This window comes from Rhineura floridana, chromosome 1 (genome assembly GCF_030035675.1).
Source record: "Rhineura floridana isolate rRhiFlo1 chromosome 1, rRhiFlo1.hap2, whole genome shotgun sequence".
NCBI lineage: Eukaryota > Metazoa > Chordata > Lepidosauria > Squamata > Rhineuridae > Rhineura > Rhineura floridana.
This window is the reverse complement of record NC_084480.1, coordinates 157,395,332-157,414,023: the sequence shown is the minus strand read 5'-3', so window position 1 is coordinate 157,414,023 and position 18,692 is coordinate 157,395,332. Positions and strand designations below refer to the sequence as shown.

The 18,692-nt window shown below is 40.2% G+C and overlaps 1 protein-coding gene across 10 annotated transcripts in view; it reads left to right on the top strand.

The window, feature by feature from the left end:
• Positions 1-4,227: 4,227 nt before the first annotated feature.
• The window catches only part of POSTN (periostin), an 87,488-nt gene continuing 73,023 nt past the window's right edge, over positions 4,228-18,692 (top strand). For all 10 annotated transcript variants that reach the window (XM_061639223.1, XM_061639213.1, XM_061639251.1 and 7 more), the window contains exons 1-3: positions 4,228-4,383; positions 6,433-6,531; positions 17,108-17,172. In XM_061639223.1, coding sequence (XP_061495207.1) covers positions 4,259-4,383; positions 6,433-6,531; positions 17,108-17,172 — 289 coding nt within the window. In that variant the 5' untranslated portion in view covers positions 4,228-4,258. The remainder of the gene's footprint in view (positions 4,384-6,432; positions 6,532-17,107; positions 17,173-18,692) is intronic.

The window sequence follows — 18,692 nt, the reverse complement described above, 5'->3', positions numbered from 1 at the left end:
AAAAGTAACTTTTCCAAGCTTTCATCTTGGCACTATCATCATTTTTGCCATCCCAATCCTACTCACCATAGATAATCTCATCTTTTCCCATTTTCTCAAATCTATCTTTACTTTTTTCATATTGGGAAACAGTTAAATTGGAAGGATTTCTTAAGGTTCCTCAGTATTTGAACTCCTAAATATCTAAAGTTGCAACCAACAAATGGTACAACCAGCCCATTGGAAATCCTCAGTTGAACCTGAGGCCTTACATTAATACAAAACAAATCTGATTTTTTTTTAATAATTAACTTTTAAATCTGCAACCTCCTCAAATTGACAAAACTCAGCGATAAGATTTACAGATGCCTCTTCCGCGTCAGGTAAAGCTAAAGGTGTCCCCGCACTTGTAGTGCGAGTCATTTCCGACTCTTAGGGTCTGTATATATGGGGTGGGATTGCCAGTTCCTTCCCCGGCCTTTCTTTACCCCCCAGCATATGCCGGGTACTCATTTTACCGACCACAGATGGATGGAAGGCTGAGTGGACCTCGACCCCTTTTACCGGAGATTCAACTTCCTCCTTCTGTTGGAATCGAACTCCGGCCGTGAGCAGAGCTTTGGCTGCGTTACCGCAGCTTACCACTCTGTGCCACGGAGGATCCTTCTGCGTCAGACATTGTCAATAATAAGTCTTCAGCATATAGGCTAAGAAGATATTCCTCCTGCTCAGTTCTTATCCTACTAATATTCCTATTCTGCCTCAGCCTACATGCTAGAAACTCAATTGCCATTATGAACGATAAAGGTGAGAGAAGTCAACCATGTTCACTACCTGCATTTAAATAAAATTGCCTAGATTCCGATCTATTAAATTTTTGCCTTCTGAATATATTGCTTTCAATTACATAGTAAACGTAGGGCCAAACTGATATATTTCTAATGAATTTAAAAGGAATTGCCAATTAACTTTGTCAGAAGCTTTGTATATATCTAATGCTGTCACTACTAATGGGATCTGTTTAACTTTACAGAAGTTAATGATGCTAAATAGTTTACAAACTGGACCAGCTATGAAACTCCATGGAATAAAACTATATTGATCTGAGAGGATCAGTTTAAATATTACTAACAAATCTGTTTGCTAACATTGATATAAATATCTTATAACCCATATTCAATAACTAAATTGGTTGCTATGAATCTGGTTGCACTGGGTCCTTACCTGCCTTCAGCAGAAGAACTATGTGTGATTCTATCCAGGTGGGTGGCAACCTTTTTCAAGCCAAACCTTTGTTGATTAATATTGTCAAATGACGCAAGTGTAGTTTTTGAAGGGTTCTGAGAGTTGTTAGACCCCTGTTCCCTTCATTAGAGCTACAGTTCTCAGAGTTCTCTGGGAAGAGGGACTGAATGTTAAACTACTCTGGCAATTGTAGCTCTGTGAGGGGAACAGCCGTCACATTTCTCTGCATCCCTCACAAATTACACTTCCCAAGATTCTTTGGGGGAAAGCCATACCTGTTTAAAGTGGACTAATAGTGGAATAAACGTACGGTGTGAATGTGGCCTTGGTGTGGATGATATTGCCCTCACAATGACAGATCCTATGAAGTGAATTCTGGTACTGAAGAAGATACTTTCTGAATATTGGTATCCTGCTGGTTTGAGAGCATTCCCAAGATGAATGAGTTGCCTCTTCCAGCTCTCTGTCTTCAGAATACTTTTGATGATATCAGACATGGTTCTTCAGCATCTTCTTCCGAGTCCATCAGGTGTTCTTGCTATCACTGCTTCTGCCACTGCAGCTCTGTAGGGCGTCAGTGGTTCACAGCCTTTAAAACTTTCAGGAGCCATGGCTGTTGGAGGCACTAGGAGACACTGATATACAAAGGTCTCTCCCTTGCCCTCGTTGCTGGCATATTTGTTGACACACAACACCCAGTTCCCATGTTTATCTTGAAATTATTTGTGCATTAAACTTTCTTCTTAAGATTTCATCTTGTATAAAGCAAGATACAAGCAATTTTAGATAAACCAAAATTATCACAGATCCACACTGTTCAAGAACATCTCAGAACAGTCTGTAAAGTGTAAATGTATGAAAACAGAATGTGTGAATGGCAACAAGATTAAATATGCTTCCAGTTGCCTGGAGATAATTTAATGGTCTATCCAGTTCTTCATTGGAACCGAGATACCAACTCAACATGACATCCTTCACGCAATTAGCAATTTGCATGATTTTTTAAAAATAAACCGATACATCTGAATTGGAATCCTAACAGCAGGATTAGGGGGACATTAATTTTTTGCCTCCATCTGTGGTCCCAATTTGGATTGGTCTCTTACATGTGCTATTTGCATTGGAATGAAAACACCCATTCACACCACTGGATGCTTTCTTTCCAATGGAAATAGCAGGCATGGGCCGCAGCTTCACAGCTTTGGAGAAGTAGCATTTGGCATGCCCCATCCAGCTAAAATGAACTCTGGAAGATCAGAAAGACTAACCATATGTAACAGAAAATGCCCTGATCCTTCTATGTTTTAGTAGCCAATTTGAACACAGTGGATGAGAGAAGCTACAAATCTTTTTAAAATAAATTAAGCAAAAGAAATAAAACAATTATTTTCATGCTGAGAAGTATCAAGCCCTACTTATGCAACTGAAAACATGAAGGCTTAAAGTGGGGAGAGTGGCCAGAGAATGCAAGCAAGCCCTGACCCAATATCCCTGCAAGTGCCATCTCCACTTCCAACCTTCGCTTGTTGAGCACTAAGGCAATAGTGTTCCAACTGTAGGGACGCTTGTAAGAGTATTCAGCTGAATGCACTTAGAATTTCCCTTCAAACCTTGATGTTCAACCTATGGAGATAGTATGTGTGGTGACATTAGGGCCTTGCTTGCATGTACACCCGCTTCAAGCCCATACACATTCACTCTAAGAAGGCTACTAACTGAACTTTGTGGGCTATGCTATTGGTCCTTGAAGGGAGGGTGAAGCAACCTCTGCTTCCTCTTGCTGAGGTGATTTCTCCTTTGCCTTCAGATTAATCAGGACTCCAGGAGTGGACACACTCCTAATCTCATACACAAAACGAAAGTAATGTCCGTGCCACCTGTAAACTTCATGTGCACATTATTCATGTGTAAGTCATATTGGTGTACAGACTGGAATGGGACCATGCCTTTAGCCATATTCCTGCCAAGTCTTTTTTTTTATCAACTGTATATTGAATGCAGTTGTCTGTATAGGTAGGCAGGGCAACGCATGAATGCCTCCTTGCACGTAGGGGCTTTGCAGGGTCACTCTTGGTTGTGTGGAGCCCCTACAGGCAAAGAGGTGTATGGGTATATTGACCTTCCTATACAGAAAACTACTCTCAACGCCCAGTTAACATGTCGGGGAAAAGGCTAGGTTGAATGCTCTCCCTGCTAATTTTCTATGAGCAGAAATATCATATGACTCCCTTTCTGCAGTCTGATGTGCTACTGTCCAGGAAAAACTGTAACTTGATTCTCCTGAATTTTTAGGTACAATTTTCCTGAGGATGCAGGCAGGACATTAGTGGGACTACTGAATACTGAGCGCTTACAAATCAAGGTAGTGTGTGCCTTGCTGGCAGCAGAGATGAGGTATAGTTCTTCCCATAAATAGCAGATCAGGAGGCAAACAATATTTGTGCTCATAGAAAACAAACATATAAGGAAGAAGACTTAGCTAGAAGAACCCTTCTCCTGACATCAGATTTTCTAAGTGCAGGTAATTTTTGTATGTGCATTCACTCTTGTGAAATCCCTAATGACAGTCCCCTCCTGCCCCACCAAAAAAAGGTGATCTTTTATCTGTTGTTTATGGGAACTAAGGGCCTTTCTTACTGAAGTAAGGGACTAACTCTGCAAATTCCAATTAAATCCTGTCACCCTAAATAATATTCTGCTCTGTTTACAACACAAGGGTAGTTAACACAATTTCTCTGACTGCTTTGAATTACTCACTGAAGGGGGCAAAACAACTCTCTGAAAAATTATCCATTATATACATATACTCTTATAGAAATAAAAGACGAAACAACTGGCTACACTGAGTGCCTGTATGCTCCACATTCATGCAGGGCTTGTCTGATGTTTCTGCTTTTGGAGGGTGGTTCAAAGTCTCAGGTTGATACAATTCTCCTCCCACTGTGCTGTAGCCATGTATATAAACTTTGAGCTCTCTGGAGCCTTTTGCCTGTTCTCTTCTTAGGCTAGTCAGGAGCAACAGAGAGACAAAAGGATGGAGATCCTTTTGGTTGTCACAGTCACCATTTGTTTTCTGTCAGCTTTTCATACTGCAGAATCTTCTGCTGCTCATTATGACAAGATATTAACCCACAGTCGGATCAGGGCACGTGATCAAGGGTAAGTCTGAATTTTATTTTCCTAAAATTAATAACATGTTTTAAATGAAACTCCCTTCTGCAACCAAAATTATTGTTTAGTCTGAAGTAGAATGCTCCAAAGATGAGTGCATTTTAAGTATAAAATCTGCTGTACTTGTAAAGTCATCCTTGTAGGGAAAAAATATACAAGAAGGCTAGAGCTTATTAATTGAATAAATTAGCTGATTGCTAAAAAGAAAAAGAACATGAAGTAAAGATAAAACATGTAATTTCATAACTGAGGGCATTTCAGGAGGGCTTAAACTGTGCTGGAACTCATCAGAGTTCAGTTCAGACATATGTTTTCAGTGCTAGGACTCAGCCCTGGAACAGATGATACCTGTGCCCCCCCCCAAGCAGATTCAGAGTAGTTTGCTCACCACTAAGTAACCAAGAGTCCACATTAATCAGGGACAGTGTTTTTGACTGTCAAATCAGAGGATAGTATTTCCACACAAACGTCAGCCTTGCCACCTTTGTTTTGAGAAATGAAGAACTTCATTTCAGATTTACAATAAGGCACTCAATAGTCAACCCTTTTGGTGTAGTGAAGACTATATTACTGTTGCCAATTAATTGCTGCAACATGATTTTTGGATGTGGGGGGAATTTCAAATGAACAGCTTCTTGGTTCACTTTTAAACTCTAGATGTGATAACTACATTGGTTAATGAATTTATATTAAATATTTGTGAGAGATTCTGCCCATTTCAAAGTGGTATGTTAAAATAATCCAGCTCATTATAAATAAATTGTAATATTGATTTTTAAATATATATATATATATATATATATATATATATATATATATATATATATATATAATTATAACATGTTAATGATGAAAATGTTTGTAAAATATAAAATGCTTAACAGATTGAATGCAACCTCATCTGAAATAAAGTATCAGTTTTATTCCATAATACTATAGTTTGAACGTGAGAGAAAAGCATCACACACCACAATGCAGCAGAAAGTTTTCCTGCACAAGCCCCATTGGAATGAATGAGAGCTACAGAAGAGTCCAATTCATGATCTTGCATAGCTCCTCTTCATTTCACTGGGGCTTCTGAAGAGACGTCCTTTTTCAAATAAAAGAAGGATTTGTTATTAAAATCCAGAAGGGTGGATTGTTTCTCCCCCTTTTCTCACTTGGCTAAGGGGCTGTTTACTTACGTGCTCTCGTGTTATTCGAAACAGTGGCAATCAAAATAACCTACTGAATTATAGAACATGAGAGTTTCTCTTGGGCAGGCAGGGGAAAGAAAATGTTTAGCTTTCTCCCATGATCACCCCCACCCCGATCTGCAAGTTATGATATGCAGCTGTGGATAAGAGTCACCAAGCAGGAGTCTGAAGAACTTGCCAATGAGAAACAACAATGGCTCTGTCATATTACTTTCATCTCTCTGAATAACAAATATCTTGGGAACTGATTAGATTTGGCTGCTGTAAAATAAAAGTTCATGATAGAAATTTAGAGGTGGCTGTTTGAACTATTATCTAGTGTGTGACACAACCTAGTCTCGATGCTCCTACACCATAAGATTCCTACTTTACCTACATCTGAAAAAAACTGTTGTCTGTCTCCAGCCCTAGCCATTCAAGCGTGAATGAGCAGAAATGGAACTGAAGTAGGGAAACCACTGGAATGTGGAAAGAATTCCAAGCAATGTACAGCCTAAAATTTCTGCTCAGTATCATGTGAACAATCTCTCTGGGGAAAAGTCACCAAGTCAGTGGTCATTTGCAACTGAAGCCACCAAATGTGGTTGGACTCAAACTCTGAGAGTAGTCTCCTTATCATTGTTATGACCTCCTAGGAAGCCTTGTCTGTTCAAATAAACCTTTACATACCTTTTTGTTTACCTCTTAGGGCTCCCATGAACTTTAATCAAACTACCATATAGGAAATAGAGTCCTGGGTATAGTCTTGCAAATTTTTACTTCTTGATAAGCACATTAAACATCATTTTAAACATTAAAACTACAAAGGACTTTTTAGTATTGACTTTTTTCTCTCTCCCAGCCCAAATGTTTGTGCTCTGCAGCAAGTTATGGGGACCAACAAGAAATATTTCAGCACATGCAGGAACTGGTACCAAGGAGCCATCTGTGGGAAGAAAGCGTAAGTCCTGTGTCCTTCATGACTACTAAACATGGGTACCCAAATCTGTGCCATAAGTGATGCAGCTAACAAGAGTTTATGACAACATCTGGACTAGGAGTAAGAAGGCATGTGTACCTGGCTGTGGCATGACTGTAGCGCTGCCTGTGCTGTTGCGTGCTCCCTGGTTCAGCAGGCTGCAGGCAAAATTATATGAAGCTGGGGAGGATTTACATATATATATATATTAGGGTTGCCAGGTCAGAAGCATCCCAAAACCTGAGATTTGAGGGGCGGGCCCTAGTGATGTCATGGGATGGGCCCCAGTGATGCCATGGGGTGGGCTCGAGTGATGTCACAGGGTGGGCCCCAGTGATGTCATGGGGCGGACCCCAGTGATTTCATTAAGCATGATATATTAAGCATCAATCACAGTTGCTTGGAGCATACAATTAAAAAAATATATCTGATTGGAAATTAAGATGAAAGGTGGAGCCTGGGTAGGGAACATTTAATCTAGCCTACTTGCTTTCATCAAGAAGAGTTAAGTGCCTTCAGGCCAGGCCAGTCACCAGAAGGCCACTGTAGGAAGAAAGGAACCTAGTGTTGTGGAGATGTTAGATGGGAGCATTTGGGAGTAAAGATGGATGCCCCTGAAGGCTGCAATTCTAAACACACATACTAAGGGACTAAGCCCCCATAGAACTCAACAGGACTTACTTCTGAGTAGACATAGTTTGGATTGTGCTGTTGGTAAAGCTTGACTAGGGATCTTCTGCAAATACATCCATATCCAAGCAGGGTTGGCAACCCCCTGCCTGGAATGCCCTGCCCTTATCTTTTAACGTGGCTGCTCCAAACTTTTTTACAGATTTGACCCTTCAGAAAGAGGTCTGAGAAGTGAGTAAGAGTAAGAAGTATCTTTTAAAATTGTTCTTTTCAATTCACTCTTGAATTCACATCATACCTAGGGCAGATCCACACCATTCATTTAAAGCACATTCAACACCCATTTGAAGCACATGAATCCCACCACAGAATCATGGGAACTGCAGTTTGTTAAGAGTGATGAGAACTATAACTGTGAGGGGGAAATGACACTTCCCAGAATTCTTTAGGGGAAGTCATGCGCTTTAAATGCGAGTTGGTTATGCTTTACATGTATTGTGTGAATCCACTTAATAAATTTTGCCTGCATGTAAATTGTTTTAATTAATTTTTCAGAATGGAAATGAGCTATAAACTGTAGTGGGTGACCATGGGCTACTCACCATCTCTCAGCTTATCTGCCCCTCAGGATGAAAACAATGGAGAACCATGGCTACCCCAAGACATACTTAAAATGTAAAGGAAGTATTGTACAACCATAATGTGAAATCGGATACTTATAGGGACACAGTATGACAAAACTGGGCGGAAGTAATGAGTGGGGTACCACAGGGCTTGGTCTTGGGCCCAGTGCTCTTCAACATTTTTATTAACGATTTGGATGAGGAGGTACAGAGCATGCTTATCAAATTTGCAGATGATACAAAATTGGGGGGCATAACTAATACCATGGAAGACAGAAAGAAAATTCAAAGGGACCTTGACAGGCTGGGGCATTGGGCTGAAAACAACAGAATGCAATTCAACAGGGATAAATGCAAAGTTCTACACTTAGGAAAAAGAAACCAAATGCACAGTTATAAGATGGGGGATACTTGCCTCAGCAATACGACATGTGAGAAGGATCTTGGAATTGTCGTTGATCACAAGCTGAATATGAGCCAACAGTGTGATGTGGCTGCAAAAAAGGCAAATGCTATATTAGGCTGCATTAACGGAGGTATAGTTTCCAGATTGTGTGAAGTATTAGTTTCCCTCTATTCAGCACTGGTTAGGCCTCATCTTGAGTGCTGCGTCCAGTTCTGGTCTCTGCACTTCAAGAAGGATGCAGACAAACTGGAACAGGTTCAGAGGAGGGCAACAAGGATGATCAGGGGACTGGAAACAAAGCCCTATGAGGAGAGACTGAAAGAACTGGGCATGTTTAGCCTGGAGAAGAGAAGACTGAGGGGAGATATGATAGCACTGTTCAAGTACTTGAAAGGTTGCCACACAGAGGAGGGCCGGGATCTCTTCTCGATTGTCCCAGAGTACAGGACATGGAATAATGGGCTCAAGTTGCAGGAAGCCAGATTTCGACTGGACATCAGGAAAAGCTTCCTAACTGTTAGAGCCATGCGACAATGGAACCAATTACTAGAGAGGTAATGGGCTCTCCAACACTGGAGGCATTCAAGAGGCAGCTGGACAGCCATCTGTCGGAAATGCTTTGATTTGGATTCCTGCCTTGAGCAGGGGGTTGGACTTGATGGCCTTATAGGCCCCTTCCAACTCTACTATTCTATGATTCTATGAAAATATTTATATAAGCATGACTATCAAATATGTTTATTATTTATACAACCTGTAAAGATATTTTTTAGGGGCAGTGAGGGCAGCAAAAAAACAATATTTTGCTGCCACTATCAAATCATCAATCTGCCACCCAACGGAGCTCTTCAGAATTGTCCGGGGCTATTATACTCTGGCCCCAGGGACATGGTAGAACCATCTGAGGCCCGCTGTAATGAATTTGCTAGGAACTTCCAGGATAAAATCTTTAGCATCCTCCAGGACTTAGACTCCAGTGTTATAGCAGGTGAATCAAGCGAGGTATCCAGAGCAGCCTTGTCCCGATTTGTTGGATGAGTTTCAGTTGGTGCAGCTTGAGGACATTGACAAGGTGCTTGGACAGGTTCGTGCAACCACTTCTGTGCTGGATCCTTGCCCTTCTTGGCTAATAAAAGCTAGCAGGGATGGAACAGCTGGCTGGGCCAGGGAAGTGATTAATGCCTCTCTGCGAGAGGGGGTGGTCCCTGGCTGCCTGAAAGTGGCAGTAGTGAGACCACTCCTGAAGAGGCCCTCCCTGGATCCAGAAAATCTTAATAACTATAGGCCGGTAGCAAATGTTCCATTCCTGGGCAAGGTCCTGGAACGAGTGGTTGCAGGCCAGCTCCAGACACTCTTGGATGAGACCGATTATGTGGATCCATTTCAGTCGGGTTTCAGGCCTGGTTTTGGCATGGAAACAGCCTTGGTCGCCCTGTATGATGACCTTTGTCGGGAGAGAGACAGGGGGAGTGTGACTCTGTTGATTCTCCTTGATCTCTCAGCGGCTTTCGATACCATCGACCATGGTATCCTTCTGGGGAGACTGGCTGAGTTGGGAGTGGGAGGGACTGCATTGTGGTGGTTCCACTCCTACTTGGCAGGTCGCCTCCAGAAGGTGGTGCTTGGGGAACATTACTCGGCACCCTGGACTCTCCAGTATGGGTTTCCACAGGGGTCAGTTCTGTCCCCCATGCTGTTCAACAACTACATGAAACCGTTGGGTGCGGTCATCCGGAGCTTTGGAGTGCGTTGCCATCAGTATGCTGATGACACACAGCTCTATTTCTCCTTTTCATCTTCTTCAGGTGAGGCTGTCAATGTGCTGAACCGGTGTGTGGCTGCGACAGTGGACTGGATGAGGGCTAATAAACTGAGGCTCAATCCAGACAAGACTGAGATGCTGTTAGTGTGTGGTTCTTCTGACCAGATGATGGATGTCTAACCTGTTCTGGATGGGGTTGCACTCCCCCTGAAGGAGCAGGTTCGTAGCTTGGGGGTTCTCCTAGAACCATCTCTGTCACTTGAGGCTCAGGTAGCCTCGGTGGCACGGAGTGCCTTCTACCAACTTCGGTTGGTGGCCCAACTATGTCCCTATCTGGACAGGGATAATCTGGCTTCAGTTGTCCATGCTCTGGTAACCTCCAAATTAGATTACTGCAATGCACTCTACGTGGGGCTGCCTTTGAAGACGGTTCGGAAACTGCAGCTTGTGCAAAATGCAGCGGCCAGATTGGTAACAGGGACCAGATGGTCTGAACATATAAAACCACATTATGGAATGATGTGCGTGACAAGGCGTGCCTGGCACCATTACTGTTACCTTTCTGGTGCCAGGTCAAGACTTCCCCCTTCTCCCATGCATTTTAGCATGTCTTTTAAATTGTTTTTATATCGTTTTGAATTTTAAAATTGTGTTTTAAATTGTTTTTAAAATACATTTTTAAATTGTATATTTGTTTTAATGTTTTTGATTGCTGTAAACCGCCCAGAGAGCTTCGGCTATGGGGCGGTATACAAGTGCAATAAATAAATAGTGCAATCTTATGTTTGTTTACTCAGAAGCAAGGCCCAATGTATTCAATGGGGCTTACTCAACCAGGGAAAACCGTACCCTGAAGTGATAAGAAACTTGCTCTTTTAACAAGTCTTTTAGGTTGAGACCTTATCCCAGTCTGCGTCTGTGTTGGAATTGCTTTTTAATATGTTTTTAAACCTTTTCTTTAAAAAAATGTTTTTAAAGCTTTTAAAAATGTTTTTAAAGATGTTTTGTTTTAATATATTTTAAAGTCTGTTTTTATGATTTTTAAAGTGTTTTTAGTGCTTTTGTTTGCCGCCCTGGGCTCCTACTGGGAGGAAGGGCGGGATATAAATCAAATAATAAATAAATAAAAATAAATAAATAAACTTCATTCATTTTGTTAAAAAAACACAAGTCTGCGCTATGTTTACTCACAAGTCCCATTAATTTACAGCACAATCCTAACCATGTCTACTCAAAAGTAAGTCCTAATGGTACTTGGGATTATTAGAATTGCTTTACTCCCAGAAAAGCAGATATTGGATTAAATACTTTCATATTTCATAGCCCAGGGTCTGACTCTTGGACAGAAGAGGGAAAAAACCGTTAAGCCATATTACTTACGCAGACTGCAAAAATCTTAAAGTCACCATTTTCTGACGTTGAAATTAAGCCTAGGCATGCCTGGATCAACAAGTCACAACCCTGGCTTCATTGGCTACAATCCTGAAAGGGTGGGGTTACAGCCAGAGCTTTGGAAAGTTACTTTTTTAAACTACAACTCCCATCAGCCCCAGCCAGCATAGCCACTGGATTGGGCTGATGGGAATTGTAGCCAGAGCAAGGAAAGATATGTAAAAAACAGTCACACGGGGTTTTTTTTTGACGTTTCGGTGTATATCTCGGGAACCAGGCCACCTAGAAACTTAATTTTTAAAAAAATTGAAGCTGAGAGTCCGGAGATTAAGGGGTGCTAGCCAGAGAGCTGGAGGGCCCCCCAAAAAACTGTAGACTCCAGCCGAAAACTGGAGATTAAACAACATGGGGGCAATTCTAGCCGGAGATGAGAAAAGCAAGGGCGGGGCCGGAGTCTCTGGCCATTTGCTGGAGACCTGGCATCGCTAATATATATATATATACTAAACTTGCATTGTCCCATACTTTGAACATTTGAAGAATTAATAAAGAAAAATATGCAAATATATTTCGTTTGTGGTTTTTGTAGATGTCACAAAAACAATAGTCAATGGAATTCTTTATTGTTTTTAGCATAGAGTATTCAGTGTGGTTGTTACTTTTTAATCAGCCATCAGATTAGCCCTTCCATCCCATGGGAAAATACATTCACTGTCTGCCCAGTTGCAGCACGGCTCCCTTTGAAGCAATGGAGCACTGTTTGTACTTGAGGGAATGCAACCAGTGATAGGATCTTATGTGGCTGCCAAATTTGTCATACAGAAAAAAAATCAAACAAGATAACCACAGTGATATGAAGTTTAAAGAGATGATGCGAGGGGAAAGTGTAAGTGAGCACTACTATGTTCTAGGTCCCTCTCCCAACATGGGTGTGGTGTGGAGTGAATGAGCAAGAGTGTGAACACGGTATCCTGCTTTCCCTTCCCCAACACCTGGCTTCTTGTGTGGAAGAACAGGATGAGAGTAAAATGAACTCCCATACTGGGACCCATCTGTACTATACATTTAAAGCAGTATCATACCACAGTATCATACAGTCATAGCTTCCCCCAAAGAATCCTGGGAACTGTAAAGGGTGCTGAGAGTTGTTAGGAGACCCCTGTTTTCCTCACAGAGCTACGAGAGTTGGAAGAGGGACTGACTGTTAAAGTACTCTGAGAACTGTAGCTCTGTGAGGGGAATAAGGGTCTCCTAACAATTCTCAGAAAACTTAACAAACTATAACTCCCAGGATTCTTTGGTGTAAGTTCAAACAGTTTAAAGTGGTATGATACTGCTTTAAACGTATAGTGCAGATGGGACCTTATTTATTTAGGAGTTAGTACCCAACAGGCCTAAGCTCTAAATCACCTTTTGAAGAAGAAGACTGATGAATGGTGCTTTGCTTCAGAAACTTTCCCATGTTTAAAAATTTATTTATTAAATTTATTAGTCGCCCATCTGGCTGGCAATCCAGCCACTCTGGGCGACGTACAAAATTAAAACATATAGTTACATTAAAATATTAAAAGGCTTAAATGTGTGGTTTGGGGCTCATATTTGTGTAATTACACAAGTAATAAGTATCATATTTGTGTGTTATTAACAGAAAGACACTGAGGGCATACATTTTTCCATGGATATTTACAAAGGCTGGGGATTCCAACTGCCTCGTGGAACTATTCCTTCTCCAATATATCCCACACACTTCTTATATATGTGATGCATCAGCTTTCTAGATCCACTGAACCATGAGGGAACATATGGCTTTGCATATTCAAAGCCAAATGCTGGCTAGACACAAATCCCTCGAGTCTCCCAGAGGAAGTGTGCTATTTGTTTAAAGGAACATGATAATCTAAAATACATTCAAATAACATTTTAGCTTTAGCCATTACACTTTGGCAAGTTTTATGGCTCATCTGTATTAAATTTGTGCTAACCTAATTTCCCCCCCCTCACTGGATATGATTAAAAATGCAGGAGGGGGGAGGGAATGGCTTACAATTCTGCCTTTCTCCTCTTTTTTATGTAACCAGAATTAAAGCTGTAGGAGTTTTCTTGTGACATAGAAATGAAAATGCATACTAATTGTTTATTCAATCATGAAGACTGTCATTTTATTCTATTAGTATTTGACAGGTTTAAAAAAATATTTTCATTGTATCAACATGCCCTTTGAAAAGACCTAGGGCCCAGGTGACCTGTTTTATAGGTGAATTAGGGCATGTGCACATTATCAACTGAAAAAGCAGTGAGGACATTTTATCTCACTTCTGTTTCAAACAAATCTGCACATGACTGTACATATTTTTATCATTTAATTCATATGGGAATCTCCTGCTTCATGTACACACCAGTGGGTGAAGAGGATGCAGGGATGGCTTAGACCAATGTACATTCATTACCCATCCCACCTCTGCCCAGGATATCTTCATCATGCTCCCATCATATTCCATTATTCAGACATATGAACAGGTGTTTATTTACCTGTGTTCTAGGGTAGCCAGGTTAGAAGCATTCCAAACCCTGAGATATCAGGGTAGGGCGCTAGTGATGTTATAAGGGATGGGACCTAGTGTCATTAAGCATAATACGTTAAGCATCAACCACAGTTGCTTGGAGCATACCACTCAAACAAAAATAATAATTCTCTGACTGGAAATTAAGATAGAAATCTTAGCTAAATGAGGGTGTTTCCAGGTCCAGCTGAAGTAACAGGATCATTCCTTCTCACCTGATTAGAGATCCTGTGTAAGGGTCATTTAATTGATCCTACTTGCTTCTGGCAAGAAGGGTTTAAGTGCCCTCAGGCCAGGCCAGTCACCAGAAGGCCATTGTAGGAAGAAAGTCTAGCGTTGTGGAGATGTTAGATGGGAGCATTCGGGAATAAAATGGATGCCCTGAAGGCTGAAATTCTAAGCAGACTTATTAAGGGACTAAGCCTCATAGAACTCAACAGGACTTACTTCTGAGAGATATTGTTAGGATTTTGTTGTTGTTAAAGCTTGACTAGGGATCCTCTGCAACGGTATCCATATCAAAGCCGGGTGGGCAACCCCCTGCCTGCCTTTTAATGTGGCTGCTCCAAACCTCTTTGCACACTTGACCCTTCACTGCATAGCGAGGTTAGAGAAATGAGTAAGAGCTAAGAAGATTCTCTACTCTTTCCTGCCTACTCTGTGGACTGCTATAAACTCACTTTGACAGCCAACCTAATTCCAGTGAATAATAATTGACAGAGAGAAAACACACATGGTTTGATCTACCTTCACAGGCAGTGGATTGGGAACACAAGCAATTGAAGCCACACTTCCCAGTATGTGAATTCTCTTTTACCACTATTGGGCAAGAAACAACCAATTATGCAAATAACAAGGTGCATCATCAGTGGGTTTAAGGGGGTTGAGCTGACCACATGGAACCAATGTTGTTGCTTCTATGGATGTAAGGGAGTAAGATCAGAGGTAAATGAAATGCAAATATAAAAAGAAAAAGAAAAGACAGTGATGATTTCCTAAATACAATACCATACCAACCACAACAAGATTCCTGTGAGTAAGACAGAAACCTCAGCATCCCACATTCCTTCTATAAACCGCTTTGAAGACTTTTACAATAAAGCAGTATATAAATGTTGTAGAAATGTATATAAATAAATTCCTGAGTCACTGCGGCCCTTCAGTTTCTTTCCTCTTTTAAGCACAAAGGAATCTGCCTTATACTGAGTCAGGTCATTTGATACTATCTAGTTCAGAACTGATGACATGGACTATCATTGGCTCTCCAGGATTCCAGGCAATTGTCTCTTCCAGAAATTGAATGTATGACCTTTGCATGCAAACATGGGCCCTACCACTGAGCTACAGCCCTGTTTTAAAAAAGTATATTTTAAAATTGTTCTTTTCCATTCACTGATGAATGTACAGCATGCTAGGACAGATCCACACCATGCATGTAAAGCACATTCAACATACATTTGAAGCACATGAAACCCACCACAGAATCATGGAAGCTGTAGCTTGTTACAGGTGGTTTGTTAAAGTATTGATTTCCTGCCAAATAAAAGCAGTGACACCTAAGTAAGCCCTGCCTAACTGCTTTTTTTAAAAAAAAAGGGATTGGAGGGAGAAAGAAAGATTTACAACACAATCCTTGACTATGTTCACTTGAAAGTCCCTTTGAGCACAATCCTAACCATGTCTACTCAAAAGTAAGTCCTATTGAATTCAGTGGGGTTAACTCCCAAGTATGTGGAATTAGCATTGCAGCTTTACTTCCGGAAAAGTTTCATATTGGGAAGATTTTCAAAACAGGTTATGAATAAGATAAATAAACTGCCCTCTTCAATTGTCCAGTAACATTTAAACTTGCTTGACTCCTTAATTAGAAAACAATAACACTGCAGCATGTACACTTTTTAAAAGTCTGTTCAAAAAATTATTTGAAAGATAAAATGTATATGTCATTTTTTGCAAGTAATTAAAAAACTTGCATGAACACTTTTATTATAATTATAACTAAAATTGTTTACTGTGTATGCCCACCAAGATCCTGCTGTGATCTTCTGTTGTAGTGCAATCTTGTGCATGTTTACTCAGAAGTGAATCCCAATCCTGTACAGAGAAGGTACTCTTTATGATGCTGAAAGCTATATATTTACTGAATTCCTGATGTGAGGAATTCATCAATTCATCAATCAGTTTTCAAGTTGGAGTAAAGCTGGCTCAGAGGGAAACTGCATCAAAACACAAAATTCCCAGTTTTGGGGAAAGAAACCGGTGGGAAATGATCCACGTATAGATTCATAAATAAATATACATAAATAAAATAGGGATGGGGAAGAAATTCAGTGCAAATTCTAATTTGCACTTCCTGAAACAAAACATGAACCGAAATGCAGCCATACTTTGAAATTTGCACTTTTCCAAATTTTGCAATGAAGTTGTCCATCCAAGTACAAAAATGCAAATCTAGGATGACGTGCAAAAAAAACGCATAACTTAGTGAAAATAATATACAAAAACTGTGTTCTATTAGGGGAAATTGCTTGCAAATATGTGTATATTCATCAAAAAAAATAAAAAATGAACCTATTAGGAGACATTTGCACTAAATTCACTGAAAACTTTTCATGAGGGATTTTAAAAGCTCCACAAACTGATGTGGAAATGTGGAGAGCTGCGCTTAAGATTGGAAAAGATGAGAAAGAGAGAGAAACTGAAATGGACATCTTTGTCAATGCCTTCCTGGGAGTCAGGATATCTTGAGGTCCATCTACTCCCACATGAGCTGCTTGCCAGTTGTGATCAGCATCATAGGCTCTGCTCTGTGTGAAATTAGACAACCCAAGATAGAGACTTTCAAGTAATGGCATCGTGATTATGGAACACCCTCCCTGGGGTCCTTCTTTTTCAGTCTTCAAAATCTTCTAATTTCAGGTTGCTTGTAGTATTTTACTTGAGCCTCCTAATAGTTGTTCCCTGCTTTTAATTTTACTTCAGAATTAATTGGAATTCTCTGCCATTTTTGTTGTTTTATGATTACTTTGAATTGTATATTTTATTTCATTATTATACTGTTTTTTATCATTTTTGTAAGTTGCTATGTATATATTTTGATAAAAAGCAGAAATAATAATGATGATGTCAGATTAACAAGGCAACATCTGGGGAAATAACATTATCTTCTACTGGTATTTTGTAGAACTGTCTTATATGAATGCTGCCCTGGCTACATGAAGATGGAAGGCGAACGAGGATGTCCTGCAGGTACTGCCATAGAATTACATGCATAATCCAACATATGTTGCTTGTACTGTCCTTCCCCCTCCCCCAAAGAAAGGGGTAGGTTGGGAGAGGAGGCAGGTTTGTTGGTATTTAGTGTTTTGTTATAAAGCATTGCTTTAAGAAAGATCCACATTTTAAAACTAGTCACTTGTCTTCTCATTTTTTAAAGACAGAGTGATCTGTTTATATTAGTGGTATGATATGTAAACAAGGAACTGAAGGAATACTGTACAGGAGTACATTTTTCGTACCCCTCAGGAGAACCATTCGTGGGTGAATCTACTAATAGTGCTGTTTTCAGTAGCGTTCTTAGAGAAAATGCACAGGTTCCCAAGCAGCCTGAAATGACGGATTGCCTTCATTTGAACATCATTTTTGCTGTAGGGTTTGTGTACTGCTACACAGTTTTATTTATTTAGAAATCTGTGTCAAATGTATTTTTATTACTGTCAAAGTCTTTTTATTGGACAATGTCATATGATGGTGAAGACAGTGTTTCAAACTGGAGGTTATATTTTATTTCTATTTTGGGTTCATTAACGATTGAATCTGAAACTGCAGCTTTGATGTAAAATCAGATTGAATACAGTATATTGCTACTTAATCAATGAATCTAGTTGTTGGAAAAAACTAACTTAGCCTGCCCAAGATGCATGTGTTCAGCCTGCTATGCTTAAACCACTCCACTTAAGGAAAGGTGGGCATTGTGAATTAAAAACATAGAGCACACCCAGAAATTTGCTAGAATATATTTTACCTCCCACTGTTTTATCTTGTGCAAACTGAGATATTCCTCATGTCCACTGGAGACTATTCTGCAAAATAGCGAGTGCCATTATTCCACAATTGTTTTTGGAAGTTTTTTTGTGTAAATTATGCAAAGTGTTGCTGTACTTCACATATTCACAGAAACAGACGCATAAGAAAATAATTTACCATAGGAAACTTCACTAAAATTGCAAAGTAAATCAAACATATTTAAAGTGACTATCTGAACTATATCAACTGTCTTAATATTGTTGCTTCCTCCCTGCTAAAACAAGATCAGCACAGCACATGTCTTGTTTCTATTATTTGGGCTGATTGCAGGTGTTGCCACCACTCATCATATGCTCAGAGGCACATGTTACCAAATTCTTCCAAGCTACACAGGAAGTGGATTGGACTGTGAAAGACAAACCCAATTATGTTTGCATTTTTACAAATTTGTAGGGCAGTACAGTATCTCACAATACAATACCAGTAATAATCTGAAATGAATGCTGATAAAAGTGAAAGAGGAAAGCACAAAAGCAGGACTACAGCTGAATGTCAAGAAGACTAAAGTAATGACAACAGAAGAAGGCTAGGACTGGGGAGGGCAGCTATGAGAGAACTAAAAAAGATCCTCAAATACAAAGATGTATCACTGAACATGGAAATAAGGATAATTCAGACCATGGTATTCCCTATCTCTATATATGGATGTGAAAGTTGGACAGTGAAAAAAGTGGATAAGAATA